The 16,049-nt window shown below is 39.9% G+C and overlaps 1 protein-coding gene across 1 annotated transcript in view; it reads left to right on the forward strand.

Moving 5' to 3' along the window:
• The first annotated feature begins 395 nt into the window (after nucleotides 1-395).
• The window catches only part of RAP2A (RAP2A, member of RAS oncogene family), a 36,318-nt gene continuing 20,664 nt past the window's right edge, over nucleotides 396-16,049 (forward strand). The window contains exon 1 of the mRNA XM_045481016.1: nucleotides 396-1,026. Coding sequence (XP_045336972.1) covers nucleotides 713-1,026 — 314 coding nt within the window. The 5' untranslated portion in view covers nucleotides 396-712. The remainder of the gene's footprint in view (nucleotides 1,027-16,049) is intronic.

A 16,049-nucleotide genomic window follows, 5' to 3' on the forward strand; every position in this document is an offset into this window, starting at 1 on the left:
TTAAAGCCTGCAGACTGCTCTGGCCCCGCTAACATCTTGCCTCCGCCTCAATGCCGAGCGTGGGATTCTCAAGTTGACCAGGTTCCCGGCTCAGGCAGGCAAACTGCGCACGCCCAGTACGCAGGCCCTGGGGTTCGACGGGGCGTGCGGGGTAAGGTGTTGTTGGGTGGCAGAGGAGGTTGTTTATCTAAGCGCGAGTCGAGGCTTCCGCACCGCGCAGTCTCCCGGGAGCGCGCGCGGCCGGTCGCCTAGGCGACGGGGAGCAGGGGCGGGGCTGCGCCGCAGAGCCCCGCCTCCTGCCGCCGGGCCCCGCCCCCGGCAGCGCTGCGGCTCCCGCTCGGGCGCGCGCTCCGGCGCCCGAGGAAGCGGCGGCGGCGGCGGGCGGGGAGCTGGGCGTGGAGGCGCGAGGGGCGGGGCGGGCGGGTGGCACTGCGGGCCCGCGGCTCGGGCGGCTCCGGTGGCTCTGGCGGCTCCCGCTCGCAGCTCGGGCTCAGTGCCTGCCGGCGCCCGCGGGCCGGATTGCCGCCCTGCTCGGCCCATGCCCAGGGCTACTGCTCCCTCCGCCGGCGCCCGGGGGGCCGCGGCGGCCGTGAGGTGGGGGCGGCCGCGGGAGGCGGCGGGGCCGGCCGCCGGCGCAGGGTCCGGGGGCGCAGCGCGGCGGGCGTAGGTCTATGTCGCGGGCGGCGGCGGCGGCGGCGGCCGCGGAGGGACGATGCGCGAGTACAAAGTGGTGGTGCTGGGCTCGGGCGGGGTCGGCAAATCCGCCCTGACCGTGCAGTTCGTGACCGGCACCTTCATCGAGAAATACGACCCCACCATCGAGGACTTCTACCGCAAGGAGATCGAGGTGGACTCGTCGCCGTCGGTGCTGGAGATCCTGGACACGGCGGGCACCGAGCAGTTCGCGTCCATGCGGGACCTGTACATCAAGAACGGCCAGGGCTTCATCCTCGTCTACAGCCTCGTCAACCAGCAGAGCTTCCAGGATATCAAGCCCATGCGGGACCAGATCATCCGAGTGAAGCGGTGAGAGGGCCGGGGGCGGGCAGGGGGCTTCGCGATGCGGCCGGCAGCCGACGTCCCGGGGCCAGCACTCCCCAGTGCTCTGGGTGGCTGTGGGCAGGGGGAGCTGTCTAGGGAGATGGCTCTGGGGTCTCATGCTCTATAATAATATGTGGAGGTTTTGCCAGCATCACCACCACCATCATCTTGAATCTTAAATTTGAGTGCTTTGTTTCACAACTCAAATTTGGCATCCCGTGAACCCACAGCCCAGCTCTTTGTCTCTTGGATATTGTTAGTAGCACTTGTACAGAACCCCAAAGGAAACAAAGTTTAAAACTTGCAGGGGGAGAAAAGGGTTGGGTAGGTCTGTACTGGGAAGAGGGGAGCTGTGCAAGCATAGTGGAGACATTTTCAGATTGAGCAACAACAAAAAATCTACCTTTGCAATATTTGACAGAAAAAATTGCTCACGCATATACGGCAAAAAATGTCAAGTCCAGAGGACAGAGACCTTTCTCGTCTCTTAAAAGATCGAGTGGTGCCAAGGCGTTTTACAAAAATGAACTCTGCAATTAAGATGAAACTTTGAAGACGATATTAATTTATTTGAAGACATCGTAACAGCTCAGTGAGATTGAGAGTTATTAGCATATAGGAGCACAAATATGCCATTCACATTAAAGAATGTGGCTTAACTTTTTTTTTTTAATCCAACTGCCTTACCCCCCTAAGAAAGGAAAAGAAAGGAAGAAAGAAAGAAAAGGAAGTGAAAAAAGCATTCCTAGAAACAAAACAGAAGTTTCTTCAAAGGTGTAACTCAAGTATTAGCTAATTTAAAGTTAATGCAAGTAAGCTTTTTCCTGATATGAACTCTTTTTTTAAGCATGCATTTTGAAAATACGGTTGGTAGCTTAAATGGTTTCGAGTATTTGTTTTCTCTTATGTTAACTGACTATATATTTTCCTAGAATTTCCAGCATCAGAAAGATAATATCTTAGTTCAAGGTTTTAGCAAATTTTTCTAATTACTAGTTACACATTATTATTTTGTCTGATTCTTATTAATAATTGCTAATAATTTTGATTTAGTGTAATTTTTTTCCCTACCTAATTCTAGCTGTAGCTCCACATTTGAAGACACTTACTGAAAGGTAGTTGTAAGTATACTGTAGATATAATCACATTTCAAGTCAGTCTGAAAGAGCAAAGCCCAAGTCACGTGTGTTCAGTGGGTACTCAAAAATGCATTACGAGACGTGGATTTTTAATGCAACATATGAAATCACAGGGGATTTTTAATGCAACATATGTCCCCATCCCCCTGTTAACTCATTGCACATGCACTTTAATAGCTAAACTAAAATTTTGTATATTAGTTTCCTCTGTTAAATTTCAAACTTTTGAATAAAGTGAATATTTTCATGGCTCCTCTTGCTATTCTAAGATCTTCCAATCTGATAGCTTTTTACTTCTCCAGTCTCATTTTCTTAGAGTTAATTGCTTTAGGAAACAAATGAACAGTTTTGGTGCTAAATTTAATAGGTGTCTGACTCTTAAGGGGCTATGTTGAAGTGACTCAAGTCCTGAATTAATACTTCCCCCATACTACTAAAAACAACAACAACAATACAGAACAGGGCAGTCTAATACATTGTCACATGGCGATCTTAAGCCATAAACATATGTCAAATAGTAAAGTAAATGCCCCAACTGCTCCATATTTAAGTGTATACTACTGTATACATTTAAATGTATACATATAACTCAGACATTGATAAAGCCACATACAAAGGACAAACTTCTTGACAAAAGCCTAGGAGACAGAATATGGTAAAATATCCTTAGTTTAGTCCACATAATTTTGTAGTTTCTTATGATTTAGTGGAGATTACTAACAGCAGGCTAGTCTAAATTTGGTATACTGAACAATTTATTTGTTTGCCTATGAAAAGAGGAAAATTCTACTTGCCCAGATGTCTTTTTACTCACTAGTCTCAGTTCTTGATGTAAAAAGACCAGGGATCAGCTGAAGTAGAGTTCATAAACTCTTTTCACTGGAATTCATCCATTGTATCTGTGAGGGCCCCGTGGACCCTTCTGTGTCCTCACATTTTATACCTCATCCTAACTTTCTCATCTGGCCCCACAGCCTAGAACATATTCTAAATAACTTACATAGAAAGAAAGAATCTGTGTATATTATATATATTTCAGTACAGTGTATAATGCATATATTATGCTAAAGCAGGCATTAAATGTGCTAGTTATTTAACGCTTCCCACTTAAAGAGAATAAAACATGATTTTCAAATCAGTGAACTTTCTACTCTTTTGGGAAATCCATTTTTAAATTAACTAGTTGTTATAGGAAGTATTCAGTAAGTGTTCCCTCCCTTCTGCCCACTAGCTGCTTTACATAATTACATACAACAGTTGTTTGGGGATATTTAATACCACCATAATGCCAGTGACAAAGGTGAAGTGCAGAGATGTTGGGTCTTTTACCCAAGACTAGTCATTGATGGAGGGATTTAAACCGAGTTCTGTTAGAATCCATATACTCTTTTCTTCTATACCAGGCTGCCTTTGAACTTGTTGTTTACTGACAAATTCAGTATCCAGCTTTTGGTCTGGGCTGGCACCGTTCAATACAAGTATAATGTGAGCCACACATGTAATTTAAAAATTTCTAGTAGCTTATTTTTTTTAAGTTACAGCAGATAAAATTAATCTTAATGCGTTTTATTTAACACACTATGTAAAATATTGCCATTTTAACATGTAATCAATATTCAAAAATTGAGGAATCTTACTTTTTATGCTAAATTTTCGAAATCTGGTGTGTAATTTACACTCACAGCACATCTTAATTCAGACTAGCCATATTTCAGGTGCTTAGTAGCCACATGTGGCTGCAGACTACCATACTGACAACACAGGTGTAAGGTGTATATATTGTAGGGAAACAATAAGCCTCGGTTTTCTTATCTGTGAGATAGATGCGCCTTTCAAAGTCTTTATTAGGATTAAATGAGATAACCCATTTTCAGGTGTCTAGCACAATACCTTGAACAGAGAAATCACTCCAAAATTCCACCTGTTCTTTTATTAATAACGTTGTCACCCAACCTTCTTTAAATTTTATCCTTGATATAAATGTAATTTTAGAGGAAATAAATTGTGAGTGCATTTTGAAATTCATTACCTGGTGTAGACAAGATGAGAACAAAAAGCAATGGGGATTAAAACAACACCTTGAAAAAATTTTGTTGGTATATTCTCAAAATATTTTCCCTTATTAATGGTTTTATGGGAAAGGGGAAAAGAATGAAGATTTAACTTCAAGTATAGCACCAATTCACGGCCAGATAGTGAAATAGAGCTTTTTATTGGATTGTCCTTGTATGGAGTATTGGGCTTTTAGAAAATGTCAAACAAGCCTGTACTGCCTTAAGTGTTGACAGGTGCAGAGACATTCATATCCATACACTACCTCCTGTCTGAGCCAAGGGGACCAGCTAAAAAATGGCTGTATTTATAAATTCACGTGCTTTCCTTTTTTGACCTGAGTTCCCTTTTTTGACATGACTTCAGATGAGAACACACACTCCAGGAAGTGTGATAGGGATACAGAAGATGTTTCAATTGAAATAAAACTAGTAGAATTTTTTCTGATTTCAAGTTGCTTTTCCCATGCCTCCTAGGGTAAGCCATCGTCCTGACTTGAAGTATCTTGGAACATGCTGTCCCAGGCCTATTGTTCTTAGAATAAAGCCCAGGAATCCTCACATGATCTTCCCAGGTGCAGTGTGCTCCTGCCCATCCCTGCCTTTCCGGCCTCACCTTGTGCAGTCTTCCTTGTCCCTTAGCTCTCAGCACCCACACCTTCTTTTAGTTCCTTGGAAGTGCTTGCCTGGGCTTCCCTTCTACATGTAGCAATCATTTACCTTGTGCAGTTAATTCCTACTCACTTTCACCCTTACTTAAAAGATTTCTTCCTCCTCAGGGAAGCCTTCTTCGTCTTCCCAAACTGAGTTAACTCCTTCACACACAAGGTTAACCTCATGCCTCACTCCTTCCCTGGGCCGTCATACTTCAGACATAAGTGGCATGCTGTACTTCCCTCTTCTCGTAGCACTCACCGAAGTCTAGCTATTTGTGTGATAATAGACATGCAATCAGTCTTTCTCATTAAACTCTCATTCTGTGTGGCCAGTGCAGCTCCTGGCACAGAGGAAACACTCAGGAAAAATGTATTGGAAAAAAACAGTATTTGGAAATAAAAGTGTTTTTATTGTCCTTTGGCCTCAGTTTCTCTAGACAGTTTTTTTGTTTTGTTTAGTTTTATTTATTTTTATTTTGAGAGAGAGAAAGAGGGCATACAGGGGAGGGGCAGAGAGAGGGAGAAAATCCCAAGGGAGAGAGAGGGCTCCCACACTGTGAGCAGAGAGCCTAACACGGGGCTCAAACTCACAAACTGTGAGATCATGACCTGAGCTGAAATCAAGAGTCGGACGCTTAACCAATTGAGCCACCCAGGCGCCCCTCCCCAAACATTTTGCTTTTATAGACGGAGGAGACGATTCTTCGAAGTCCATTTTGCAGATGAAGTAGATGATCTCCCTTCAGCTCTAATATTCTGTGACGGCACTTGTATCTAGTTAGGGTGACACGGAAAGGGTGAAGTTTAATAAGAACCTTGAAGAATCAGGAGGACAAAGTCTTCCGGAAGTGGCATGTGAAATGCATAGAATATGTTTACTGGCTGTTAAATAGACTAAATTGGCTAAACTAGGAATTCATATAGAAGTGTGAAAGGAGGTAAGGCTAAAAAAATGTAAAGCTAAGTTACAGAAGATTGAAGACTTTGGACTTGATCTTGTAGTGAAGGACCGTGATCAAAATTGGTATAAAAAATGGTAACATGGAGGTGATGTGATTGACCGCTTAGTGGCAGTAGACCAGAGTCAGAAGGAATAGTCGTGGGGCGCCTGGGTGGCGCAGTCGGTTAAGCGTCCGACTTCAGCCAGGTCACGATCTCGCGGTCCGTGAGTTCGAGCCCCGCGTCGGGCTCTGGGCTGATGGCTCAGAGCCTGGAGCCTGTTTCCGATTCTGTGTCTCCCTCTCTCTCTGCCCCTCCCCCGTTCATGCTCTGTCTCTCTCTATCCCAAAAATAAATAAAAAAAAAAAAAAAAAAAAAAAAAAAAAAAAAGAAGGAATAGTCGTGCAATATTGTGATAATCTAGTTTCTGTGCCAAGTAGAAAGATTCTGTCTTTCTTTCATGGAGGGATAGCTGGGGGAGATGATTTCAACATTGGACATGGCAGTCATCCACATAGATGCACCTAATAAGTAATTAGAATATTTGGATAAAGCCTGAAAGATCTGTTCCCATTATCTATGAATATAAAGACTCAGGGTCATCCCTGTGGTTCAGATGTGGAGAGTAGATGAAACCTCCTGGGTAGAGTATACATAAAGAGAGAGAAATGAATGGATATGGCCAGGAATAGAAATTGTAAATGAATATGGCCAAGGATAGAACTTGAAACTTGTAAGATATACAGAGGAGACTGCACATTACTAGAGGCTAGAAGGTATGGGGCGTTTTATGATTGGGAAAAAGAACGGGGAAAGGTGGTTGATTTGTACTACCCAAAGTAAAATTTTTTTTCTATATTTTTACTATTTTACTACTTTTTATTATTTTACTATTATTTCTAATATTTACTAATATTTTTATATCATTTAAGTGATCATTTTTAAGTGACCCAGCTGATAGTTTGCACTCTTCCTCTTCACAATAAGTAGCTATAAAAACCTTCTCTAAAGCAGAAGCTGGTTGTCAGTTTCTACACATAGATCTTGACCCATGACAGGTTGGTGTTGTAGAGCCGAAACCAGGGATTTGGGACTTGTTTGTCCCAAGTAAGTGAAATTTCTAGAGTCTGCCACCATTCTTTACTGTCCAAACACATCCTTCCCCAGTTTGATACCTCCAGTAACCAAAATTATAATTGAAAGTTTGGCCTCCAAGGTACAGAGCCTAGAAGCCATGCATCACTTTTTATAGCCCCAAGTGTTGTTTTCCTGGAAGAGAAACTTGTTTTTGCTGCATTGTAAAATTAGAACATTACAACATTGTAGTTTTCTCCTTGCCATCCCAAGACTGGAATTTTTTAAGTTCACTTTGCAGATGGAGCAGATGATCTCCCTTTGCCTCTAACATTCTGTTGGTTCTTCTCTCTAGTGGACGTGGTGAGGGAAGAGGCACAGTTTAATATGAACCTTAAAGAATCAGCAGCCCATGACCTGCAAGTCTTGTCTGGTTCAGATTTGGTGACAGTTGTGTCAATGAAATCTGTAATCAGAGAGATCATTATTATAATTTTTTTTTAAGGGAGAGGGGTCAAAAGTAATTTAACTAGCCAGCCAACCATTCTACTGCACACAGACAAAAGATACCACTGTCCCTGCATATTTGTAAGTCCTCTGACAAGAACAAACAGATGATTTGACCACCGAACACTGAATGAGAAATACTCCGGTCACCAGGCAAGTGGATGATGTTGACTTTCTAGTGTTCCTTTAGGAAAAGATCAGGTAATGAATAGGGTCACTAAGGAGGAGGTGGAGGAACTGATAAGATAGTTCTAGATGACTCAACCAATAGGCAGAGCCAACGAGGCTGGAATCTTTTTATTTGTTAAAGTTTTTCAGTTAGTAATACACTTGAGTGTTTTCTCTGTGTCCTCTTCCAGGAAATTATATGTGGCACACTACAATGCATAGATTATACATTTACACGTATTTCTAAGCAATGAACTTGACATAAAGGCATGTATATCATACTTAACTCAAGAGATTTTTTTTCAAGGATAATTTTTATGTTACACAGTTTTTTTTCTTAGCCATTGTCTTCAAACCTAAGCCCCTGGGGAAGGATGTGTGATTCCACTCTTAAGGGGGTTTTTTTGCTTCTGTTTTGACTTTTCCTTGTTATCTGTTTCTCTCCATCTGTTCTTACCTACTATTTTCATATATACTTATATTTTTCTGGCCTACAGAATAAAAAGAATTCTAAGTACGCTACATTTTTTTTTGGAAAAATATTTCAGTTTGGATATGAGTAGATTCTAACGAGATACAAATGATAGAGACAGAATAGTTACAAAAGTATAAATGTAGAGATATTTCTGTAAGAAATGCATCATGAAATTTTAATAGCGTGCAGAAATACACCATATATATTTGCCTTTTTGTTACTTTGACAGCTGTGCTTATTATATTAAAAATTATTCTCAGGGGCACCTGGGTGGCCCAGTTGGTTGAGAACTGACTCTTGATTTCAGCTCTGGTCATGATCTCATGGTCATGGGATAGACACCCTGCATAAGGCTCTGAGCTTTCAGTACAGAGCCTGCTTGGGATTCCCTCTCTCCCTCCCTCTCTGTCCCTCCCCTGTTCGGGCATGCTCACACATGCTTGCTCTCTCCCCCCAAAAATAAATACACTTAAAAAAATTATTGTCAGCCTGACAGAGAAGTTAAAACATACCTTTATGCTTTACCAGATCAAATTGTGCCTTTTGGGGGACTAATACCAATAATGGTAATGCTATGACTTTAGATGACTGCATTTCAATAAAGTATATAAGTTAGATATAAACATACGGGTAAAGTTTTAAGATTATCAAAATACCTAAAAATAACATATCTCTAGTCGCGAAGATTTTAACATGGTATGTACTAAATACTCTTTGAATAGATTTAACTGTAAACCTCCAAAAGATTGAAATCTCGGGGCGCCTGGGGTGGCTCAGTCAGTTAAGCGTCTAACTTCAGCTCAGGTCATGATCTTGTGGTTCATGGGTTCAAGCCCCGCATTGGGCTCTGTGCTGACAGCTCAGAGCCGGGAGCCTGCTTCAGATTCTGTGTCTCCCTCTCTCTCTGCCCCTCCCCTGCTGGCACTCGGTCTCTGTCTCAAAAATGAATAAAAACATTAAAATTTTAAAAAAAGATTGAAATCTCTTTGGAAATATGGGACCTAATATTCCAACTGTTTCACCTTTTATTCTTGTAGGAAAACCCTAAAAAAAACAAAAGCAAAACACCTACATTAGCCTGATTTTTAATATATTTCAGTTTAAATTAATGGTCACAGCTGTGAAATAAAATTTATTTAGGCCTGTGAATCAAAATAAGATTATTGGGTTTCTGAATCAAATATCAACAGCACATTGTATTGAAGTCATGGTTTGGTAAGTCCAGTAACAAAGCAACATTGGAAGTCTTTGGAATCTGATGTTGAAAATATTACACATTGCTAAAAACTGTATCTGAATAAGCTATTTTAAATAATTACAGTGTGTAAATTAAGTACACTTTGAAATTATACATTCTTTTTACTCAAAATGCTGAAAGATATTCACTGTCAGAATTGGATAGTTTGTTGTTTTTGCTTTCTTCTGTTTTTTAGTTTCTCTAATATCTTAATATGTTTAGGGCTTGAAAACATACTAAAATTGATTTCTTAAGGGAAAATACAGTGATTTATAATTTTTCTGTTTCTTAAAAATTTTTTATAATATATTATAATATATAACATAATATATATAATGTAATATGACTATAATATATAATTTTATAATATATTTATATAATATATATAAATAAAATAAAAAATGAGTTATAACTGACAATTTTTTTCACTTAATGAAGTTACACAAGAAAAACATTGTAAACTGTTATTTAAAACATTTAGAAGTGTTTGTTACTCCTTAAACATGATTTGATATGTGTATATATTGCAAAACAATCACTACAGTAAGTTTAATTAACATCCATCACCACATATAGCTGTAATTTTTGTGTGTGTGATGGCAATTTTTACAATTTTCTCTTACCAGCTTTCAAATATAGTTATTCTAACTGTAGTCACCATGCTGTTATAACTGGAAATCTGTACCTTTTGACTACCTCTCTCTCTCTCTTTTTCTCATACACATATGCACACACATACACACACACACACACACACACACACACACACACACACACACATTCTGCCAACCATCAATCTGTTCTATGTATCTATGAGTTCAGGTTTTTGTTTTAAGATTCCACATATAAGTGAAATCATACAGTATTTGTCTTACTCTGACATACTTCACTTAGCATAATGTCCTCAAGGTCTGTCCATGTTGTTTCAAATGTCAGGATTTCCTTCTTTTTTTGTGGCTGAATAATATTCTGTGTGTGTGTGTGTGTGTGTGTGTGTGTGTGTATACATACATACATACATACATACATACCACGTTTTCCCTGTCCATTCATTCATCGGTGGATACTTGGGTTTCTCCACGTCTTGGCTATTATGCCTCAGTGACCGCGGAAGTGCAGATACCTCTTCAAGATGGTGATTTCGTTTTCTTTGTATAAATACCCAGAAGTAGAATTGCTCGATCACATGTAGTTCTACTTCTAACTTTTTGAGGAACCTCCATACTGTTTTGCATGGTGGCTGTACCAGTTTGCATTCCTACCGGTAGTGCACAAGGATTCTTTTTCTCCACATCCTTGCCAACATTTGTTATCTCTTGCCGTTTTGATAATTGCCATTCTAACAGGTGCAAGGTGATATCTCATGGTGGTTTTGATCTGTATTTCCTTGATGATTAAAGCACCATTTCATATGTTTGTTGGCCATCTGTACATCCTCTTTGGGAAAATGTCCATTCAGATCCTTTACCCATTTTTTTTTAATTGAGTTGTTTCTATCAAGTTGTATGAGTTCTTTGTATATTTTAGATATTAACCTCTTACCAGATTTATGTATGAAAATACTTTCTCCCATTTCATAGATTGCCTTTTCATTTTGTTGATGGTTTTCTTTGCTACGTAGAAGCTTTTTAGTTTGATGTGGTCCCATTTATTTATTTTTCTTCTGTTAACCTTTGCTTTGGTGTGAAATCCCAAAAATCCTTGCCAAAACCAGTGTCAGGGAGTTTACTCTCTATATTTCCTTCAAAGAATTTTATGGTTTCAGGTCTTCTGTTCAAGTCTTTAATCTATTTGAGTTGATTTTTGTGTATGGTAGAGATACTGATCCAGTGTCATTCTTCTGCATGTGGCTGTCCAGTTTTTCCAACACTATTTACTGAAGAGGCTATCCTTTCCCCATTGTATAGTTGTGGCTTTTTTTGTTGTGAATTAGTTGACCATGTATGCATATGTTTATTTCTGGGTTTTCTAGTCTGTTCCATTGATCTCTGTGTCTATTTTTTATGTCAGTGCCATACAGTTTTGGTTACTGTAGCTTTGGAATGTAGTTTGAAATCAGGAAGTGTGACACCTCCAGTTTGGCTCTTTCTCAAGATTGCTTTGGCTGTTCAGGGTCTCCTGTGCTTCCACACAAATTTTTGATTTGTTCTATTTCTGTGAAAAATGGCATTAGATTTGATAGGGATTGCACCGAATCTGTAGATTGCTGTGAGCACTACGGATATCTTAACAGTATTGTTTCAATTGACAAGCATGGAGTGTTTTCCACTCCATGTGACTTCAGTTTCTTTGTGTCTTCAGTTTCTTTCATCAGTAGCTTATGTTTTGTTTTTTAATTGTTATAATCTATCAAAAAAACCAAAGTATTGAAAAAATAACACATCTCTGTATCTGCTTCCATGCATTCACTCAGCAGTGGCTGTCACATTTTCTTAATCATGGCCCTAAGTTAAGAGATACATTTTACATTGTGACACAGCACACATGCGTGTGCACAGCATAAATATGTCTAACTAAAACCAAAGTTTCATGAAATAATAGTTAAATTTCCTATGTTGCTTGTAACATTTTTTCTACTTTATTCTTTTTTATTTTATTGTTTTTAAATGTTCTTCTTGATCCACTCAATTGATCTCATCACACAGTTTGAAAAGGGCTGTCCTAGAATGTCTGTCCTCCAAGAAAAAATAAATACAACGATCTCAGTAATAGTTTGAAGCAACATTTATCTTTTCTTCCTGCTTTCCCAGTTTCCAGCAGCCCTACATAAATGCTACAAAAATGAAACACTTCCTAACCTGAGTTAGTAACATGCTAACCTCTGTTACAGAGAAAGATAAAGTTCAGACACTAAACAAAAAGATACATAAAGTCTGCCTTTTGAAGAAGCATGTGTTTGTGCGTGTTAAAAACATGACATTTTTCTCATTTCTTGTGTAATTTTATTCATTCTGGTAAGGCAGGATAGCTCCTGCCTCATGAAGACTTAAGACAGAAAGAGATGCTGTAGTGACATTCAGACTGGAACGTGTGATTGCAGGATGGTCCAGCTTTGCCACAGGCTGCCGAAGAAGCTTTGGAAAGTGATCTTTATAAGAGGTTTGCTGCCTCTGTCCAGGATGATATTGATTCAGCTCTCCCTGTGACAGTAAAAATAGATGAAGATGACCATAATTATATATATATATCTTGATATCACTTAGGAGAAATGCCCAAGAGAAACATCATAAACCCTTACTTAAAACATTTAGGAGTGTTATCTCTCATGCTTTTCTAAGGAGCAACCCTTACAAATTAATAATTCAAATGTGGAAATACCTCATCATGTTAATAATTCATTACATTTTCGTATTTTCTTCTCTGTTAGGGATCTTTACAGCTTTCTGTAAATGAAATCTCAGGTGTTTTTCTCTGCCCCGGGATGGAGAATTTTGTTGTTTTGTTCTAAACTCTAAATACATCCATCTGTAGATTTCCAGGGAATAGAACAACTACCGTATATATGATAATTGCTCTGATTTGGCATTTTATTTTCTTATGCAAACTGATCTTATTTATAAAGATGGTAAGTGTTAATCTGGTTAAAGCTGAGTTGCAGTACTTAGTCATGTAATTAGAGGCAAGTTAACGTTATCTGCATCTCAACGGCCTCATCTGTAATATGGGTATAATACTGATGAGGTAATGAATGTAGTGTTTCTTTACATGGTAACCCTAAAATATCAGTAGTAAAGTTTCGCCAAAAATCACACAAATAGGAATGAAGTCTAAGTATTCATCTGACTTTGTAAAACAGTATACTGCCCCACGTTTTCTTCAGAGTTAGACTTGCCTTACCGTATCTAGATAGCTATATAGCTAATTTAGTATTGCATTTCCATTTTTTTCCCACTGCTTTCTCGTCTGGGTGTGAAGTCCTAGTACAGTATGTTATAGAAATTATAGCATAGACTCTGGGGGTTTTGTCTTTGCCTTCCAGTAGAGACTGTGTTGGCTATAATTGGTGACAGTATGTTTTTGTGACTCACAAAGAATTGTGATGATTTTCAGTACATATATTTTAAGTACAAGGAACACATTACAAAAAGTGATGAGGCATATAGTATTTGTTAAATAACACTTCTTCTTGAAAATGTTGGTAATGGTAATAGACCTTTTTATGAATACCAGAAACTATTCATGGGGTCAGAGATCATTTTAACACTCTTCAATGGCCAGTTTAGATAGGTAGGTAGGTAGGTAGGGATAGGTAGTTTAGAGACCAAGAAATGTTGACCGAGCTTTTTAATAAATTGATTCCAGAAGTTTTATTTGTCTTTGTATAAAAGTCATCACTGTTGGGGCGCCTGGGTGGCTCAGTCGGTTAAGCGTCCGACTTCGGCTCAGGTCATGATCTCGCGGTTCGTGAGTTCGAGCCCCGCATCGGGCTCTGTGCTGACGGCTCGGAGCCTGGAGCCTGCTTCAGATTCTGTGTCTCCCTCTCTCTCTGGCCCTTCCTCTCTCTCTCTCTCTCAAAAATAAATAAACATTAAAAAAATTTTTAAAAAGTCATCACTGTCAACATTAAATACTATGCTTTAACCCACTTCATTTGCATAACATTGCCCTGGGCATTAAGCAAAATCAGTACAAGATAGTATCTGGCCTTCTGGTATGCCAGCATGTACTATAAATGAATATATATTTGACAGTGTTGAGCTAATTACATATATAGAGAGAGGGACAAAATGCTTTTTAAAACAATTTGATTTCTAAGTTCCAAAATATTTTTCAACCAAAAAACATTGCTTTTACCAGGGCCTCCTTTTCTACGGACTTTTTTCATGCGTTGTAACTCATTGTAGAAATGAAAACTTTGCCCGTAAGAGTAATGCCAACGATTATATATTTACTTCATGATGTTTAGTATAGTTTGATCCTCCTTGGAAATGAAATCTTATTTTCTGTTTATATTTGGTTGTAAAATGGTTTGAGCAGAATTGTTATTTTAGAAAGCATTAGAAAAGTAAACTAATCTGTGGAAAATTAAGAACAGTGGATTAGCTAGTCCTCCAGGAAGATAGCTGGGGACTAAAGATACTAGTTGATTATCAAGGATAGTCGAACATAGATTAAGAAATGAAGAGTAGGGGCGCCTGAGTGACTCAGTGGGTGGAGTGTCCAGCTTCTGCTCGGGTCGTAATCTCAGGGATCGTGGTTTCAAGCCCCACATCGGGCTCACTGCTGTCAGTGCAGAGCCTGCTTGGGATCCTCTGTCCCCTCTCTCTCTGCCTGTCCCCTGCTCATACTCGCTCTCTCTTAAAAATAAATAGCCATTAAAAAAAAAAAGAAATGAATAAGCTTTACCTTTGTATGTTTTTGGTCTTTGCATTTAGCAAAACTGAAATATCCAAATACGGTATATGTAAAATTATACTATCCAGATTGTCACCCCCACCTCCACTCAGATGACCCACATACACTCAAGACTGTTCTTTATCTGCTTTTGAACCAACACTCCAAACAAACACTGGCCATCAGTACTGTTGGTACCGTGGAGGGCTGGATGCCATGGCTCAGACAGATAGTTAAATACATGTATGCGCACATGCTTCAGAGCTAACTGGAAATGGAGACAACTTTATTAGCATACTTTTGAAGAGCAGGAGATGAGGAAAGAATTTCTTCATGGTTAATTCAGTTTGTGCACAATTCTAAGGACACACAACTTCTTTTTCGGTGGTCTCACGCTGAGGAACAGTAACGTTTGCATAAACTCTGTCCTTGCTCTCAAATGGCCATTAACCGGGTTCGGCGTGCTGCGGCCTTCAGTGAGGCAGGACCTGAGCTGCTGCGTGGGGCACTGGGTGGGGAGGATCCTCTGGCTGCTTTCAGGCTCAGCAGGGACCATGCCGTGGCCACCAGCAGCAGTTGCCCAGAGGAAAGCAGCCCTCATGGCACGTTTACACCCAGGCCTAACAAGTCAGCACCCCAGTCCCAGAGGTACGTACCTTTGAAAGGCTACCCTTGATGACAGAAAACACTTACTCCTAAGACCACCCTGAGCATGTCATCTGGTTTCGCTGAAAGAAACGCTTGGACGTTTATGGAAGAAGGGACTGTTTGGGGAAAGGAGATTGGGTCCATGGCTCTCATCAGCACATCCTGTTTAAATAATGAGTCTGGAAGCTTTTCTTTGTAGACCATACTGATTGACTTCTCACAATCCCTTATATCTTTTCCTTTGATTAAGTATCACTGCTTTGATCTGGTCCCCTTTCTCCAAAGGGGACTACCTGGACAGTTCAGGTATCTGCCTGTGTCCATGGCACATTATTTACAGTACCCATTTCTATCTCAGAAGTGTCTCTGGGCAATAAATTATATGCCCATTCTACACTCTTACCTCAAATTCCCTGTTTTTAGTATCATCACAGTTTAAATCCCATTTTTACATAGATTTTCATGATGTCTAGTCTATGTATAGAGTCTCTTTCTTTGACTTGGCCAACATCCTTTTGTACTGCATTTGTTAATTTGGATCAACAAATACTGATGACGTTTTATTCAGTTTTTAAAGATGACATCATTTTCTCTAAGCATGCTGGATTAAAGATGGCTGCACATTCTTTGCCACAACTCCCATTGGGAGGAGGATCCGTTTCCGTTCCCCTTGAATCTGGGCTGGCCTGCAACTACTTTGACCAACAGAGTATGGCCGAAGTGATGCTAAGCAAGTTTTGGGCCTAGTCACTAACAAGACTAAGCACCTTTCACCATGGT

The sequence above is a fragment of the Leopardus geoffroyi genome, chromosome A1, assembly GCF_018350155.1.
Source record: "Leopardus geoffroyi isolate Oge1 chromosome A1, O.geoffroyi_Oge1_pat1.0, whole genome shotgun sequence".
In the NCBI taxonomy this organism is placed as follows: domain Eukaryota; kingdom Metazoa; phylum Chordata; class Mammalia; order Carnivora; family Felidae; genus Leopardus; species Leopardus geoffroyi.